This window comes from Equus caballus, chromosome 30 (assembly GCF_041296265.1).
Source record: "Equus caballus isolate H_3958 breed thoroughbred chromosome 30, TB-T2T, whole genome shotgun sequence".
In the NCBI taxonomy this organism is placed as follows: domain Eukaryota; kingdom Metazoa; phylum Chordata; class Mammalia; order Perissodactyla; family Equidae; genus Equus; species Equus caballus.
In genome coordinates this window covers 22,997,402-23,013,869 of record NC_091713.1, presented here as the reverse complement: position 1 = coordinate 23,013,869, position 16,468 = coordinate 22,997,402, and the positions used below count along the sequence as shown (strand labels likewise).

General features: G+C 37.0%; 1 protein-coding gene across 2 annotated transcripts in view; it reads left to right on the top strand.

Annotated features, from left to right (window-relative positions):
- Positions 1-16,468, top strand: part of SPATA17 (spermatogenesis associated 17) — a 197,225-nt gene that overhangs the window by 39,610 nt on the left and 141,147 nt on the right. For both annotated transcript variants that reach the window (XM_001490428.5, XM_014738070.2), the window contains one exon: positions 1,598-1,701. In XM_001490428.5, coding sequence (XP_001490478.4) covers positions 1,598-1,701 — 104 coding nt within the window. The remainder of the gene's footprint in view (positions 1-1,597; positions 1,702-16,468) is intronic.

Genomic DNA, 16,468 nt, shown 5'->3' with positions numbered 1-16,468 from the left:
AATGTTCAAGTTATAAAAATTGTAAACTCAACATATTTAGTTAAAAAATCATAGGCAAATGAGATAAAACCAAATGCACTTAGGTATAATCTCTATAGTAATTACTCTTTCCTATTAAAAAAAAATAATGTTTAGTGAAAATGTGTGTTCCTAGCCTAGCTAACTGTGCAAAACATTGGAAGGACATCGTATCAAGAAAGAGAATCATATATAATATGTGAATAACTCATAAATGTATGCAAAACTGCTAGAAAATTTTAGAGAATAAAGTTAAATCTTTATGCAAGGCTAAGTGAACATTTTTTCAATTTTTGCTATTTCTTCTGTCTCTAGTCTTTTAAAGAAGTTGAGTTTTTTTTCCTACAAAATTAAGATCTATACATTTTTATTTTTATTTTTTTGAGGAAGATTAGCCCTGAGCTAACTACTGCCAATCCTCCTCTTTTTGCTGAGGAAGACTGGCCCTGAGCTAACATCCATGCCCATCTTCCTCTGCTTTCTATGTGGGATGCCTACCACAGCATGGCTTTTGCCAAGTGGTGCCATGTCCCCACCCCGGATCCGAGTCAGCGAATCCTGGGCCGCCAAGAAGGGGACCGTGTGCATTAACCGCTGCACCGCCAGGCTGGCCCCTATACATTTTTCTTTTTGTTTTGAGTTTTTCTAATAGAGGTAATATTAGCAAAGATAGAGCTTGGGGAGATTGACTGATTCTCATGATTATTGGGGCATTATAAGGCATCTAGCAGCCCTCTTACGTATCTTCTCTTAGACTCCCCCAACATCCCTCTCATCTGAAAAAAACAGATACTTTCAACAGAAATGTTCATTCATTGAAAATTGCAGTTCACTTTGTTCCCAGTTCCATATTGCAGTGGTTTAGAGAATGGGCTCTCTGAGGTCCATCACTAGCAGCTGTATAATTATGAGAAAATTACGTAGCTTCTCTTTAGCAGTTTTTTCATCCCTAAGCAGTATTCTATTTCATCTCATAGCAGTATCCCATGAGTATTTCATCTCATAGCAGTATTCTAAAGACTAAACACATAAATGAGAGCAAAACTCTTAGAATAGTGCCTTGTATATAGTAAGAACTCAATAAATGTTAACTGTTGTTAAAGAAGTATTAAAATGTCATGATGAAGATACAAGACAACACTTTGTTTAGAGACTTTGATACCGCTGAATTTAAAAAGCCCATTAAAAAATTGATTTCCATGAGACCAAATGCAATCTTCAAGTCAGTTGGTTATGAAAAACAAAAGATCCATGTGGTCAGGCTGTGGAAATGGCAGGAAATGGTAAAGCAAATTTTTAATCTTTCAATAGTTAATTTCACATTTAGTATTTGTAAGGCAATTATAAATGTTTTAAAAATATGTATAATGACATGTTTTTGTCTTTATAATATTTTATGATAAATCTGTGGGTAAAACTTACATTTGCAACTATATAAACAGTTATATTAGTGGAAAAGCCTAACACTTTGTTTGATATTAGTTATCATCCATCATGACCTTGATTTTGAAGAATTATTAATATTTTCACTAAAAAAATGTTCTCTGGCATATTTTATCTTTTTCTTTTACTTCAATAGATTCAGAGGCGATGGCGAGGCTATAAGATTCGGAAATACTGCTTTGATTATTTTTATTTGAAGGAGTACCTGAGAGCTGTTACAGAGACCAATGATGCGATTAGGTGAGTGGTATAATCATTAGTCTACTAGTGAAAATTCCAGAAAGGATACTCAATAAATGTTGATCGTTAGCTTATTAGGGAATACTTTCTAAAACTATTTTAGGCTGACATTTATTGATAAGGTAGAGATAAATTATTCTGTTAAAAATTTATTGTTATATTTTTAAATATCTTGTACTCTTGACTCTTAATTAGATTATTTATGTGAGTAGTAGGCCTATCTTGTTCCTACGTGAAATAGTTTGGTTTCAATAAAATTATCACCTTTTGGGATGGATGTTTCTGTAAAATGATCCCTTAGATGCACCTTCAGTCTGGTAAGCCTCTGCTGTATCTTGAGAAACATGTTCAATAGCAAGCACTTGCCTCTCAAAGAAGAAAATATCATGGAGGATATTCAAATAGACTACTTTACTGTCAGTTTTTATTTCTTTCAACATGTGGAAAGAAAGCACCTGGATTTAGGCCATTAGGATGATGTCGTCTATAGATTTATACAAAGTAAAGTTATTGTAACACTCTTCAGTCAGCTTTACCAAAGCGCTATTTATTAAGTTTTAGTATTACGTCAAAAATAGTTAGTTTTTTGCTCTTGTAATATGCTGCATTCTAATAATATATGACCATATGCCTAAGATACATTTAGATAAAAAGGGAATAGTAACTAATAATAGTCAACATTTATGTAGTAGTTTTACTTTCAAATTTTTTTCCACATACATTATCTTATTTTACTCTTAAAATTCTTTCAGCTAGAGAGAATAATTGGCAATAAGTTGTTAAAATATTTTGTCTGGGACCCTAACGTTATATATATTGTAAGAAATATCTAAAAACTAATTTCCCTGGGGCCAGCCCCGTGGCGCAGCGGTTAAGCTCGCACGTTCTGCTTCAGCGGCCTGGGGTTCAACAGTTCGGATCCCGGGTGTGGACCTATGTACTGCTTGTCAAGCCATGCTGTGGCAGGCATCCCACATATAAAGTAGAGGGAGATGGGCATGGATGTTAGCTCAGGGCCAGTCTTCCTCAGCAAAAGGAGGAGGATGGGTGGCAGATGTTAGCTCAGGGCTAATTTTCCTCAAAAAAAAAAAAAAAAAGATTTGAAAACTAATTTCCCATGGTATAGCAGTTAGGTTTGCATGTTCTGCTTCGGGGGCCCGGTGCTCGCTGGTTCGGATCCCGGGTGTGGACATGGTACCACTTGTCAAGCCATGCTGTGGTAGGCGTTCCACGTATAAAGTAGAGGAAGATGAGCACGGATGTGAGCTCAGGGCCAGTCTTCCTGAGCAGAAAGAGGAGGGTTGGTGGCAGATGTTAACTCAGGGCTAATCTTCCTCAAAAAAAGAAAAAAACCAAAACTAATTTCCCAACTTTTAAATTTCTCACATATGTTGTAGATATAAAAGAATCTGCTCTTCGGAGATTAACTCTAGCAAATTCATGAAGTTGATTTCTTTGGGAACAGGACTAAAGGTTTGGGGAGGCTGTAATTGTATTTAGTCAATGAGAGAAGTTGGAAAACTCAGAAACGTGGCTCGTTGTTGACTGCTGTATAATTTCTTCCTAAGAAATCTGCAGTTCTGGAGATGGGCTGGCTGGCTGCAAATGGCAGACCTGAGCTTTCAGGAAGAGAGAGCTAGTAAAGTATGCAGGAGAGGGAATTTGAGCAGGGCTGGGACTAGTTGAGGCAAGTGAGGCTCTGACAGCACCCACTTTAAGGAGTTGCTCACAGTCAGGGTCACGCAAGGGCCAACCCTTCAATTCCAAACCCCCAAGAGTGTCTCCTTAAATTCAACAGTTTAGAGACCTCCCTCACTTCACTTGGTCCCATCCCTGAAGAGGAGAAGGACCTCAAAGAGACAAACATGTGGATGGGTGGTTTGGAACGGCCTGTACCTTCTGTTCAACAGGCATCTTCATTAATCCTTGTTTTTTTCCTGATTTACAGGGAATATATCTAGTCACTAGAGAGTCTGGTGTAGCAGTGCTGACAATTTTATTTAGCTTGGTATTCTTTATCATATTACAGACTTATTATTATATGTCTACCTCTCTTAGAGTTTTTAAGCCAGAATGGAAGTTGAATGTAACAAATAACTTTTCCATCATCTATTAAAATAATTGTATATGATGTTTTTCCTTTTTGACCTATTGACATATTAGAGAATGTATTTCTAATGGATATACTAATATTAAACCATCGTTGTGTGCTGTGAGTATATCTAACTGAGCCATTGTTAATTGTTCTTTTTTTGTTTTGTTTTTTGGAGAGAAGGATGATTTGCCCTGAGCTAACATCCATTGTTAATCGTCCCCCCCTTTTTTTTTTGCTTGAGGGAGATTAACTCTGAGCTAACATCTGTGCTAACCTTCCTCTACTTTGTATGTGGGATCCCTCCACAGCATGGCTGATGAGTGGAGCAGGTCCGTGCCCAGGATCCGAACCCGCGAACCCAAGCCACTGAAGCAGAGCACACAGAATTTTAACCACTCAGCCATGGGCTGGCCCCCTATTCTTTTGATTTACTACTAAATTATATCAATATTCTATGTAGGATACTTATATCCACTTTTGTATGCTTGGTTAGTTATGATTTTTTTCTTGTCTTGCAGTTTATAGGTCTTATTTATCAGGTTTTTGCTATATTTATTAGATGAATTGAGTAGAGTATATGACATGGGGATTACCGTGTTGAAAAGGAAGATCACTCCTCTGTTTTCTGTGTACTCAACACTCTACTCTCAGTACTTCTGGTCAACAAATATGTGGGTTTTCCTACCAAGCCATTCTTAGACACCAGCTGAATGTCCTACAATTAAACTCAATTCTGACACTATCTACCTGGAGATCTATCTCCTATCTACCATCAGATTCTACAGGTTAAGGGTTCAGTTTCACAAAACAGCTTCTTCCCGACCTCAGCTTCAGACACCATTTGTAAGTGTGGGGCCCCAGGTTACCCACCACTTCTGTCCAACTTGCCTACAAACAGAAGATTCCCAGGACCTCCTGCTTAGGTTCTGTCATTAGCTAGAACAGCTCAAGAACTCAGGAAAACAGTTTATTTACTGGATTGCCCATTTATTATGAAACAATATAACTCAGGAACAGCCAGATGGAAGAGATGCATATGGCTAAAGATGGGGCTGAAGGGACCTGGAGCTTCCGTGCCCTCATGGAGGGGTGTACCGTCCTTCCAGCACTTCCGTATGTTCGGCAACCTAGAAGCTTTCTGAAGTCTGCAGTTCAGGGATTTTTATGGAGGCTTTCTTACATAGGTATGATTGATTAAATCATTGATTATTAGTGATAACTCAACCTCCAGCCCCCTCCCCTCCCCAGAAGTTGAGAGGGTGGAGCTGAAAGTTCTAACCTGAGCTGATTGGTTGCCCTGGTCACTAGCCCCATTCTGAGGGAACCCCTAGCCACCAGTCATCTCATTAGCATGCGAAAGACCCTTATCACTTTGGGAAATTCCAAGAGTTTTGGGAGCTGTGTGCCAAGAAACAGGGATGAGGACCAAATATATATTTCTTATTATAAGTCACGATATCCACAGTTGTATTAGTATTTTATATAGAATGCTTATAGTCAATTTTGTAAGCATGATTAGTTATAATTTTTTCTCTTGTGTTGCAATTTTCGGGTTTTGATATCAGGTTTTTGCTGTATTTGTTAGATATATTGAATAGATTGAATATGAATAGGCCTGAGGATTACTGTTTTTAAAGGTTTAAAAGAAATAGTTTATGAAACTATCTGGGCCTTAAGCCGTTCGGAGAAGGTAAATCTTTAACATTTGCAAGCCTCTATTCAGATTTTTATAAATCTATTGGAGTCTGTTTTATTTATTTCCAGGTAATTATTTAGTTCACTGATGTTTTAAAATATATCGTGATGTTATTTATAGATATTTTAGTTAAAATATCTTAGCTGTTGCCCATTCCATTTCTCATTTCTAATTTTGCTTCTTTAAATTTTTGTCTTTTGTCCTTGAAATGGTCAGACATTTTATCACTGTTTTTCAAAGACTCTTCTCGCAGATTTTTGTCGTTTTACTCATTTTTTGGTTTCCTAACTAAATATCTTGTTTCCATTTTTTAAAAACCCTTTATTTCACGTACTACCTATCTATTGCAGTAATACATATCCATTGTAGAGAAACTGAAAACACAGGTCATTTAAAACAAAATAAAGTCATCTCTAATCCTATCAGTCAGAAACAAATACTATTAACATTTTGATGTGCCTTCTTCCAGACCTCTGCCCCTTGATAACTTATGACCTTGGGCAAATTCCTAGAATTACTACATAGATTTCTTATGAGTATGAATCAATCAGTGTATATGAAACACCTAAACAGTGCTTGGTACATCATGTGCACTTAATAAATGTTACTTTATTATTTTATTTCTATGCTTACCCATATGTACTTTATAAAAAATGAAAATACATTGACTATTGTTAACCTGTTGTCTTTCAATTAACAAAATATTGTGAATATTTTCAGGGCAAAAAATATACCAATACCATTGTTTGTAATAGCTTTTTTAAAAAAATGAATTCCTTATTGTCAAAGCTGTAGATGTTCCAATTTTTTTCTATTTTCTAAACATTTCATTATTTTCTAACTGTTACTTAACATGGAATTTCTTTTAGTTCTTGCCTGGTATGTTTATTACTCTGCTGGTTGCTTTTTAGTAATTAAAGCATTTAGACTATGTCTTGTTTCTATGTGTAGTATTGTCCACATTTCATACATTTTGATATATAGTATTTTCATTTTCAATTTGCATTTTTTATTCCCTCTTTAAATTTGTTTTTCAATTTCCAGTGCTTGGGCTTTTTCTTATGGTAAACATTAAGCAAATTTATTTCTGGGTTTATTGTGTTACAGTTAGAAAATATGTTCAGTGCAAGTATTACTTTAGGAAATTTATTGAGATTTTCACCATATATATATATTATTATTTTTAGGTGTTCTCTAAAGGAAAATAAATGGATTTTGCTTTTCCATCCATGCTAAGTTTTTGCATTTTAATTGAGCAACCAAATGTTTACCTTTATCATCTTAACTGTTCCAGTGTCTCTCCCTTTGCTTTCTGTGTCTGATTTTTATGTTTCCTTTTATATGTAATTTATGATTTGTTTGTTTATGTAACTTTTTTCAGCTTTATATGTGTTTAACTCACCACCTCTTTCTGCTCCTGAGTTTCAAAAGTGAGTTGAACTGATCTACTCACTTTTTTTTTGCGTGTGTGAGGAAGAGTGGCCTTGAGCGAATATCTATTGCCAATCTTCCTCTTTTTTTGCTTGAGGAAGATTGTTGCTGAGCTAACTTCCATGCCAGTCTTCCTCTATTTTGTATGTGGGACACTGCCACAGCATGGCTTGATGAGTGATGTGTAGGTCTGCACCCAGGATCTGGGCCCACGGACCCCAGGCCACCAAACAGAGTGCACAAATGTAACCACTATGCCACTGGGCCAGCCCCTGATCTCACACTTTAAATCAGATATCCTACCTCTCCCTCTGTTTGCCACTTCAATTGCTCAGCCTGCCACCAAATCACCCACGCTTTATATACAGACTTCCATCATCTCTTGCCTGGACTCTTGAGAGAGAGCATTCTAACACTTCTCTTTTCTTCTGGTTTTGCCATTTTTCAAAACAGTGTTGAGAGAAGTATCGCTCAAATTATTTTTCTTGGCTTCAAATCCTTTACAGTCTCCCTGTTCTTTAACACGTTGTGTAAGCCATCCAGTCTCATCTCCTTGGGTCCACCCATATTCAATGTCTTGTCAGTTTTGAAAGGCATCCTGTTTCCTTAGCACTCCAGCCTCTGCTCATGCCCTTCTCTCAACCCCTCATCTGCCATATAAACCCCTAACCATCCTTTATATCGCTGCCTAAGTGTTGTCTTCCGACCAACATTGATGGGCTTCGGACACTCTTATGTCTGAGTGCCCTAACACTCTCATGCAAAGCTTCATTATACCATCTACCCTGTGGCATTATAAGGACTTACATGTTTGCCTTTACTTTATGTGTGAGGTCACTGGGGGCAGGGGGAGGACAGCCTGTTTTAATCATCTCTGAAACCTTAGTGCCTAGCACGTCACTGACATAGGGTAGGTCGAAGGTAATAGCGCTCACTGAATGAAGGAGTGAAGGACAGATAGAGTGAAACTCCATTTCACTTTTCACTTTGTCAGGCAACTGTAATTTTGACTATATTTTTTCCCTGCCTTGATAATTGGTGATTTTCTTCAATTCGACAAATATTTATTTAACAACTACTATGGGCCAAGGCACTAGGTTAGATGTTGAGGATACGAGGATGAACGTGACAGACTCAGGCTAGCCTTCATGAAGTTTGCAGATTAGTGGGGAGAAATCATAAAAATAACAACAGTAAGTGGCTGGCCCTGTGGTGTAGTGGTTAAGTTCAGCACATTCTGCTTCGGCAGCCTGGGTTCCTGGGTTCAGATGCCGGGCACGGACCTATACCCCTTGTCAGCTGTGCTGTGGCAGCGACCCACAAATAAAGTGGAGGAAGACTGGCACAGATGTTACCTCAGGGCTACTCTTCCTCAAATAAAAAAAGAAAAAGAGGAAGATTGGCAACAGATGTTAGCTCAGGGCTACTCTTCCTCAGCAAAAGCAACAACAATAACAAAAAATTACAGCAAAAGCAAATAACAATTATAATGTTTTTTATGTGCCAGAAAGTATGCTAAATTCTTAAAAGTATTACAGGCAAGTGTAACACAGTGTCCTAAAAATCTCTATCTGCGATTACTCTATCTTCTAAAATTCTAGATAAATACAGCTTAATCCTTCAAATTGAAATCCAGTGCACCTCCCCTTTTGATATCTTCTACTTCTTAAGTAGCTTGTCTCGATTATTTCTTTTTCCCATGACATGTTTCTATTGAGTACTCAGTTCCGTTCTGTTTTTCACTCACTTTCTGCCTCTTTCACTGCTTCCTCCTCCCCATTTCTGATGCTGATCAACTCCCCCGTATCTCCAGTCCTGCCAGGAGAGGGCTGTTGGGCGCTACAATGTTTCCCTGAAGGTTTGAGGGAATGGGTAGGTGGGGGCAAGATGGTGGTGGCAGTTTAAAGCATAGTATAACCTAGGCAGCTTCTAACAATGCAATATGTTCTCCACCACTGGGAGGGTTTTGGGTTGTGTTTGCTCCATGAGCCGCTGCTTATTACTATTTTCACAATATCTCTTTCTTGCTTTCTTTTTCTCTCACTGCTTTTCCTGTTCTTCCCTCTTTTTTTCTCTTACATTCTTCTGCTGGTTTCAGGGTCTCACTTTATCCCCAGGATCCCAATTCTCTCAAACTGCTCTGATTAAAGTTCTCTATTATGTTCTTATGTCATGTCTTTTATCCTTATTCTTTTTGTTTTTCTTGACTAAAAAGGTCCTTAAAGTGTTTTCCTAAACAAAAGAATACTATATTCCAGTGATGGGTGATACCAATCGCTTAGGACGTGGAAGCAAATGTAGTATGTTTAAGCGTGTGTGTGCGCACACACACACACACACACACGATGCCCAATACATACAAAACTCAGTTTCCTTCCACCCCTGTCATTTGGTCTTCTAGTTTCCTTCATCTGCAGTAAATATTCCAGCCAATTTAATATGTATAGTTCTAGAGATACTCTATTACACAGGAGCATATGTGTCCCTCATTTTTAGAAAATACAATTATACATACTGTTCTCTAACTTGATTTTCTCACTTGTAAATAATAGCTTGAATATTGTTCCGTATGAGTACTTGATCCTCCTCCTCCTTCTTCTTTTTTTTTTGTGAGGAAGACTGGCACTGAGTTAACATCTGTGCCAATCTTTCTCTATTTTGTATGTGGGATGCCACCACAGCATGGCTGGATGAATGGTGTGTAGGTCCATGCCAAGGATCTGAACCCGTGAACTCTGGGCTGCCAAAGCGGAGCGTGCAAACGTAACCACTGTGCCACCAGGGTGGCCCCCTTCATTCTATTCTTTTTTTTTTTTTTTTAAGGATTTTTTTTTTTCCTTTTTCTCCCCAAAGCCCCCCAGTACATAGTTGTATATTCTTCGTTGTGGGTCCTTCTAGTTGTGGCATGTGGGATGCTGCCTCAGCGTGGTTTGATGAGCAGTGCCATGTCCGTGCCCAGGATTCGAACCAACGAAACACTGGGCCACCTGCAGCAGAGCATGCGAACTTAACCACTTGGCCACGGGGCCAGCCCCCTTCATTCTATTCTTTTAATGACTGCCTAGCATTTTGTTATATGGATAAACCATAATTTATCCAGCCAGTTCTCTAGTGATGAATAATAAAATTATTTCTTTTGCTATCACAAAGATAGAACTGCGGTGAATATCTTCATGTGTATCTGGATTGTCCTTGGGTCTTTGTTGTCTCATAGAAATATTATAGTATCAGCTTGTCAAGATCTTCAAAAACTTCTGTAAGGGATTTAATTGTAGTTTAAATGAATATATAGGTCAATCTAGGGAGAAAGAACATCTGTACCCTAGTGAGTTTGTGAGTAAACATATCTCTCATTTATTCAGACTTTGTTTAAGGTCTTTAATGTCTTTGAGTAAAGTTTTAAAACTTTTTTTTATCATATATTAAATTTATTTTTAGGAACCTTTTTGTTTCTTTGTAAATGATGTCTTTTTGAATTTGCTGTTTTTTTTTTTTGAAGAACATTAGCCCTGAGCTAACATCTGCTGCCAATCCTCCTCTTTTTTGTTTTGCTGAGGAAAACTGGCCCTGAGCTAACATCTGTACCCATCTTCCTCTACTTTATATGTGGGACACCTGCCGCAGCATGGCTTGACAAGTGGTGCAAACGTCCACACCCAGGATCTGAACCGGCAAACTTTACTGCTGCACCACTGGGCCAGCCCCTTGAATTTGCATTTTTTGACAGTAACTGGTATATAGAAATACAATCTTGTTTTACTCCCTGAAGTCCCAGTATGTAGTTGTATATCCTAGTTGTGAGTCATTCTAGTTCTTCTATGTGGGACGCCGCCACAGCATAGCTTGATGAATGCTGTGTGGTTCCGTGCCCAGGATCCGAACCGGCGAACCCCAAGCCACTGAAGCACTCGAACTTAACCACTCAGCCTCCACAACTGGTTTTATATATTAATATTACATCCAGCCACTCTGTTAAAATCTTATTGATTTTAGTAATTAGTCTGTTGATTTGTAGTGGTTTCTATATAAATTATCCCTTATTATTATTATAAATTATTATTAATATTTTATTAATAATTAATAATATAATAATAAATTAATTTATTGATATTTATTATTATAAATTATTATAAATTTCTATATAAATACCCTTTGAAATAATTATGGTTTTGTTTGTTTTACTTCAACCTTATACATTTATTCCTTTTTTTCGTCTTATTACATAGATTAGGACATAGATACAGTGTTGACTAGAAACATTGGTAGTGCCACAGTGGTCTTGGTTTTAAAGAGCATGCTTCTGATATTTTACCAAAAAGGACAATAACTCCTGAATATTTTTACTAGATATTTTCTCAGCTTGAGAAAGTTCCTTGTAATCCTGCTTTACTAAATATATGCTCTCTTGAGAAATGTCTGTTCATGTGTTTTGCCCATTTTCTAATTTGATTATTAATATATATATATTTTTAAAGATTGGCACCTGAGCTAACATCTGTCGCCAATCTTTTTTTTTTCTTTATCTTCTCCCCAAAGCCCCCCATACATAGTTGTGTATATTCTAGTTGTGCCTCTAGTTGTGCTATGTGGGACGCCACCTCAGCATGGCCTGACGAGCGGTACCATGTCCATGCCCAGGATCCAAACCGTGAAACCCTGGGCCGCAGAAACGGAGCACAAAAATTTAACCTCTCGGCCATGGGGCCAGCCCTGGATTATTTATATTTTTTACTGTTAAGTTTTGAGAGTTCTTTATATACTAGTGTTTTGTTGATGCGTGGCTCAAAAATATTTTCTCCCAATCTGTAACTTGTCTTTTCATCCTCTTAATAAGGTCTTTTCTAGTTGCTGTAGAATAGGAGATCATCAATGTACTTAAACGACTTTGCATCTCGCCTGACTCGTTCCTGTACAGCCCTGTGTTGCTTAATGATGGGAATACGTTCTGAGAAATGCGTTGTTAGGTGATTTCATCATTGTGTGAGCATCACAGAGTATACTTACACAAACATGGATGGTATAGCCTACTACTCACCTAGGCTATATGGTACTAAGTTTGTGGGACCACCATCATATATGCACTCTGTTGTTTACTAAAACATCTGTGCAGTGCATGACTAATCATAATTTCCAGTTATTTTAGCCTTAATCATATATTTAATTGCTCAGAATTCATTTTGCTGTCCTTTCTCCATTTATATCTGGTTTGACTCAAGTTTCTTCTCAATAAATTTTCTAACAAAAGAATATAGGAATTAATATTTCTCAAATTCTTGTACTTGAAAGCATTTATTCTTGAATGATAATTTCCTGATAATTTTGTAAGCCTTTTTCTAATGTTATTCAGTATTTGATGTTGCAGTGGAGAAGTCTGAACCTTGTCACATTTTTCTTTTCTCTTTTTAGAGGTAACACGGTCATTTTTCCTAGATTCTTCAAACAGTCTTTATGTTTAAAGTAGTATCTTTTGTAAGGTATCTTTACAGTCTGTTTGCTATGGTTATATACATATATTTGAATTATTACCTTAGTTCTATCAACTCATCCTATTCTTTTCTTTTTGGAAATTATAAATAATACAAAAAAGTGTAGAAATTAATATTGCAAATACTTAGAGGCAATCATTATCCAAGTTTGGTATATAAGTATTCAACTAATGTTTTTCTGTGTTTACTACTATGTATTCAAAAATAACATGTAGTAATGTTTTGTGTGCTTAAAATTTTACGTAAATGCTGTCTTACGGTGTGTAAGTGTTCTACAGTTAAACCTGTTTTCACTTAACACTGCTTTAAAAATCTATTCATATTGATGCATATACATCTTGTTTATTTAACTGCTGCCTTATAGTCATTGCTTGTACTTAGCAAATTTATATGATATAGTTCATCACGCATGTTTATTTTTCAGTGTTTTCCCTTACTACAGTTAATGCTAATCATTTTACTTTAACTTATCTCTTGTAAGCAGGGTCAGGCTGCTAGATATTTCAATCTGACGGTCCCTGTCTCTAATAGATTATGTTTATTTCTTTACATTTCCTATGATTACTTGTATATCTGGGCTAATTTTTTTTATCATAATTAAAAATTACCTTGCTTTCCCTTACTCTGTGTTTTTCCTTTTTGTTAATAGGTCTAGTTTTCTTTATTCCTTTTTTTAATCTTCTACTCATTCAGAAGGTATGTATTCCAATTCTTTTCTTTTATTAACTCCCGAGTTTTAACATGCTGAATAACATATGTACATTTCTCCTCTTTTCAAATAATAAGCAAAACTTAGAATACATTAAATCTGATCTCCCCACCACCACTTGTATCTTCATTTTTATGGAAATCAAGTACTTTGGTTTTTACTTTGTTTTAAAATCTGCTTCAGAGTGGCATTTTTAGAATTTTTGAGTCAACTCTTGCTTAGATTTGTCAACATATTTTTCTAATTTCATTACACTGTTACTTTTTAAATCTCACTACTTCCTTGTGGGTTCAGTTTTCTACTTGCTGAAGGTTATCCTTTGGTATTCTTTCAACTAGAGTATGTCAGTATTAAACTCTCTCAGTGTTATATATCTGAAATTAGCTTATTGTATACACTTTATTGAGTGATGATATAGCTAGTTATAAAGTTCTGGGATGATAAGTACTTTCTTTCAGGGCGTTGATGATATTATTTCATTGCCTTCTGTCCTAAATTGTCTGATAAACAAAGTATGCTGTTGGTAAAGTTATATTTTGAAGGCAAGCTGTCCAGTACCTTTAAATTTTTTTCTTTACTTCTCTGATCTTTTTTTTGCCACAATGTATCTAAGATTTTAAAAACTACATAGTACTTTATATCCAGTGTTCTGCCTTAGTTTTATGACTCGTTTCCTTTTAGTTTAACAAAAATCTCAAACTTTACTGGTATTGGTTTGTCTCTAAATCCTGTATTTTTTTCAAAGACTCCTATTAGATGCATATTTCAACATTTCATTCTCTTCTTCTTGTCTTATAAGTTGTTTTTTTATATTTTTATTTATATTTGTGCTATGAGTAATTTCTTTAAATCTATTTTCTAATTCATGAGTTTCTCCCTTTAGTTAGTTATTATCTGCTGTTGAATTAATTCATTGAGTTTTTAATTTCAAAGTTTATACATTTAGAATTTTTCTCAGACTCAAAAACTCCATTCCCTTTGCTTTTTTTCATGTGTCCTTGTCTTACAGTTCTATTTTCTAGTTTCTCTTTAAACATTTTAAACATACTAGATTTAAAAACTCTTTCAGATGTTTTTGTTTCTCATTTTTAGGATGAAAATTCTCTCTTTCTCTCTGGCCGTCTTCTAATTGTCTTGTGATAGTTGCTTTCCTTCTATAGTTTGTAAATTTTGACTGTGAACTCATATAGGCCACTCTGTTGGAGTCTGATGTGTCAAGAATTACAGAGGTGTTCTTACCATGCAGTTTCCTTTTCCAATCCCCATGGGTTTCACTGTTCCAAGGATTTTTATTGTAGTGGTTGCACATTTTTAGATGTTGATAGCCTAGCCTATTGGGCAGTGGGATTTTAGGCCATTTATCTTATATGGTCTGGGTTTCTAATTTCTCAGTGGGAATCTTTTTTATTCACCTAGTCTGAGCAGCTGGCAGCTGCCTAGCTGGAATCTTGTTCCTTTTAGGACTCACCCCTGCACCAGGATGTTAGTTAACTTCCCTTCCTGTGTGCAGGGACAAGGGCCAGACAGAACAGCCTCAATTTGTTCCTGATAACCTTAAAGGCTGGTTCAGCTTTACTTCTAACCTCTCCAATGTTGAGCTTACAGTTCTGCTGTATCAGTTCTTGGTTTTCAGTTTGGCTAAATATCCAAAAAATTCTTTTCTTTTATTTTTTTAAAGATTGTCACCTGAGCTAACAACTGTTGCCAACCTTTTCTTTTTTCCTGCTTTATTTCCCCAAATCACTCCGGTACATAGTTGTATATCTTGGGTGCAGGTCCTTCTAGTTGTGGCATGTGGGATGCCGCCTCAACGTGGCCTGATGAGCGGTGCCTTGTCCACTCCCAGGATCCAAACCAGCGAAACCCTGGGCTGCCACAGCAGAACACGTGAACTTAACCACTCAGCCACGGGGCTGGCCACCCAAAATTATTTTCTTCCATGTGTTCCATATATTTGGAGTTGGGAAGGGAGGGGGGCAAATAGTCTGTGTCGTTCAGTCCACCAAGTGAAGATCTACCCATTCCTTTTCATTTCTTTCTATTATTTCTTCTTTCATAAGCCCTTGCAGCATCTCTACTCTAATACTTTTAAGCGGTAATTGATTGTTGTGTTGCTTTCATTTAATTCATGGTGATATGTGATAATGGTTTTTTTGTTAAATGTAGTCATGTTTTTCAAGTGTATATTCTCCGTTGGTGGTTAACTTCCTAATTGTTTACCCCCTCTCTGTTCTTGTCTTTATTAATAGATTATATGTAGTTCCTTGTTATTATTGTTGCTGTTTTTATCTTGGAATGGGTGCTGTAAAAAGACAGTGTTGAGGAAAGGGCGAGGCAGAGCTCTGGCGGTGGGAGGAGGCCTCGTTGGCTCAGAGTATAGCCCTGCGTGATAATGTGTATGTGTCTCTAGGTACGTGAACTAGTTTAGCTTTTTGTGTTTGTTTTAAGTGGACAATGATTGGCAGTTATATGACTGCTTATTGCTTCTACACTCTCTTCTTTCTTGGAGATCTGTGGCAAAGATGGCACACCTGTGCATTCCCTCATTTAGTCCCACGTCCTCTGCCCCTCTGTGGTATTGGGTCAGGGAACCTGCCACAGTCAAGTTTTACTCTACAGTCCGTTCTGAGCAGGGAGGGCATTGCTGGTTTTATTCCTCAGGGGATGCCACCTACTTTTGGGAATTTTGCACCTGGCAGTCTCTGTCTGAAATCTTCATCCTTAGGTATCTTGTCTCCTTGACGTCTCTCTAATCCTGGTTGAATTTGCACTACTCTTGGTGGCCCTTCTTCTTCTTCATCTCTTACTTTAAGTGTTTCATAATTTTGCTGATGATAGAGTTTCCCTTTATTTTGTTATTGCCGTTCTCATTGTTTGGAAGTTTGAGAAAGGGGTGGAGATAATTTTACTCTGCTGTCTCAGAATGAGAAATATATAGTTAACTTCCTAATGTAAATCACAATTTATTTTCCTTTCTGTTACATAAGCAGTTTTATAAATGTGATGAAAGCATGGCACATGGTACCGCAGAGGAACCACGGAAGAGGAACATTTACGGCACAAATGACTGATGTGGGTCAGGGTAGGAGTTGGAGCCTAGCGGTTAGGGACATTTCTCAGAGGCAGTGAAGCTAAGCCCTGAAGGTTGTACAGAAATTGGGCCATTAACACATGAAATTCCACTGAAGTTGGTGCATGGAAGATGGTGGAAGGATAGGCTAGGGATAAATGCAGGCGGTGTAGCAGGAACCATATGATACCAGGGCATTTGAGGCCATATTAAAGAGTCTGGATGCTCTTCTAAGAGCATTGGAGTGGATTTCCCTTTTAAGAAGAGCAGTGGCATGATT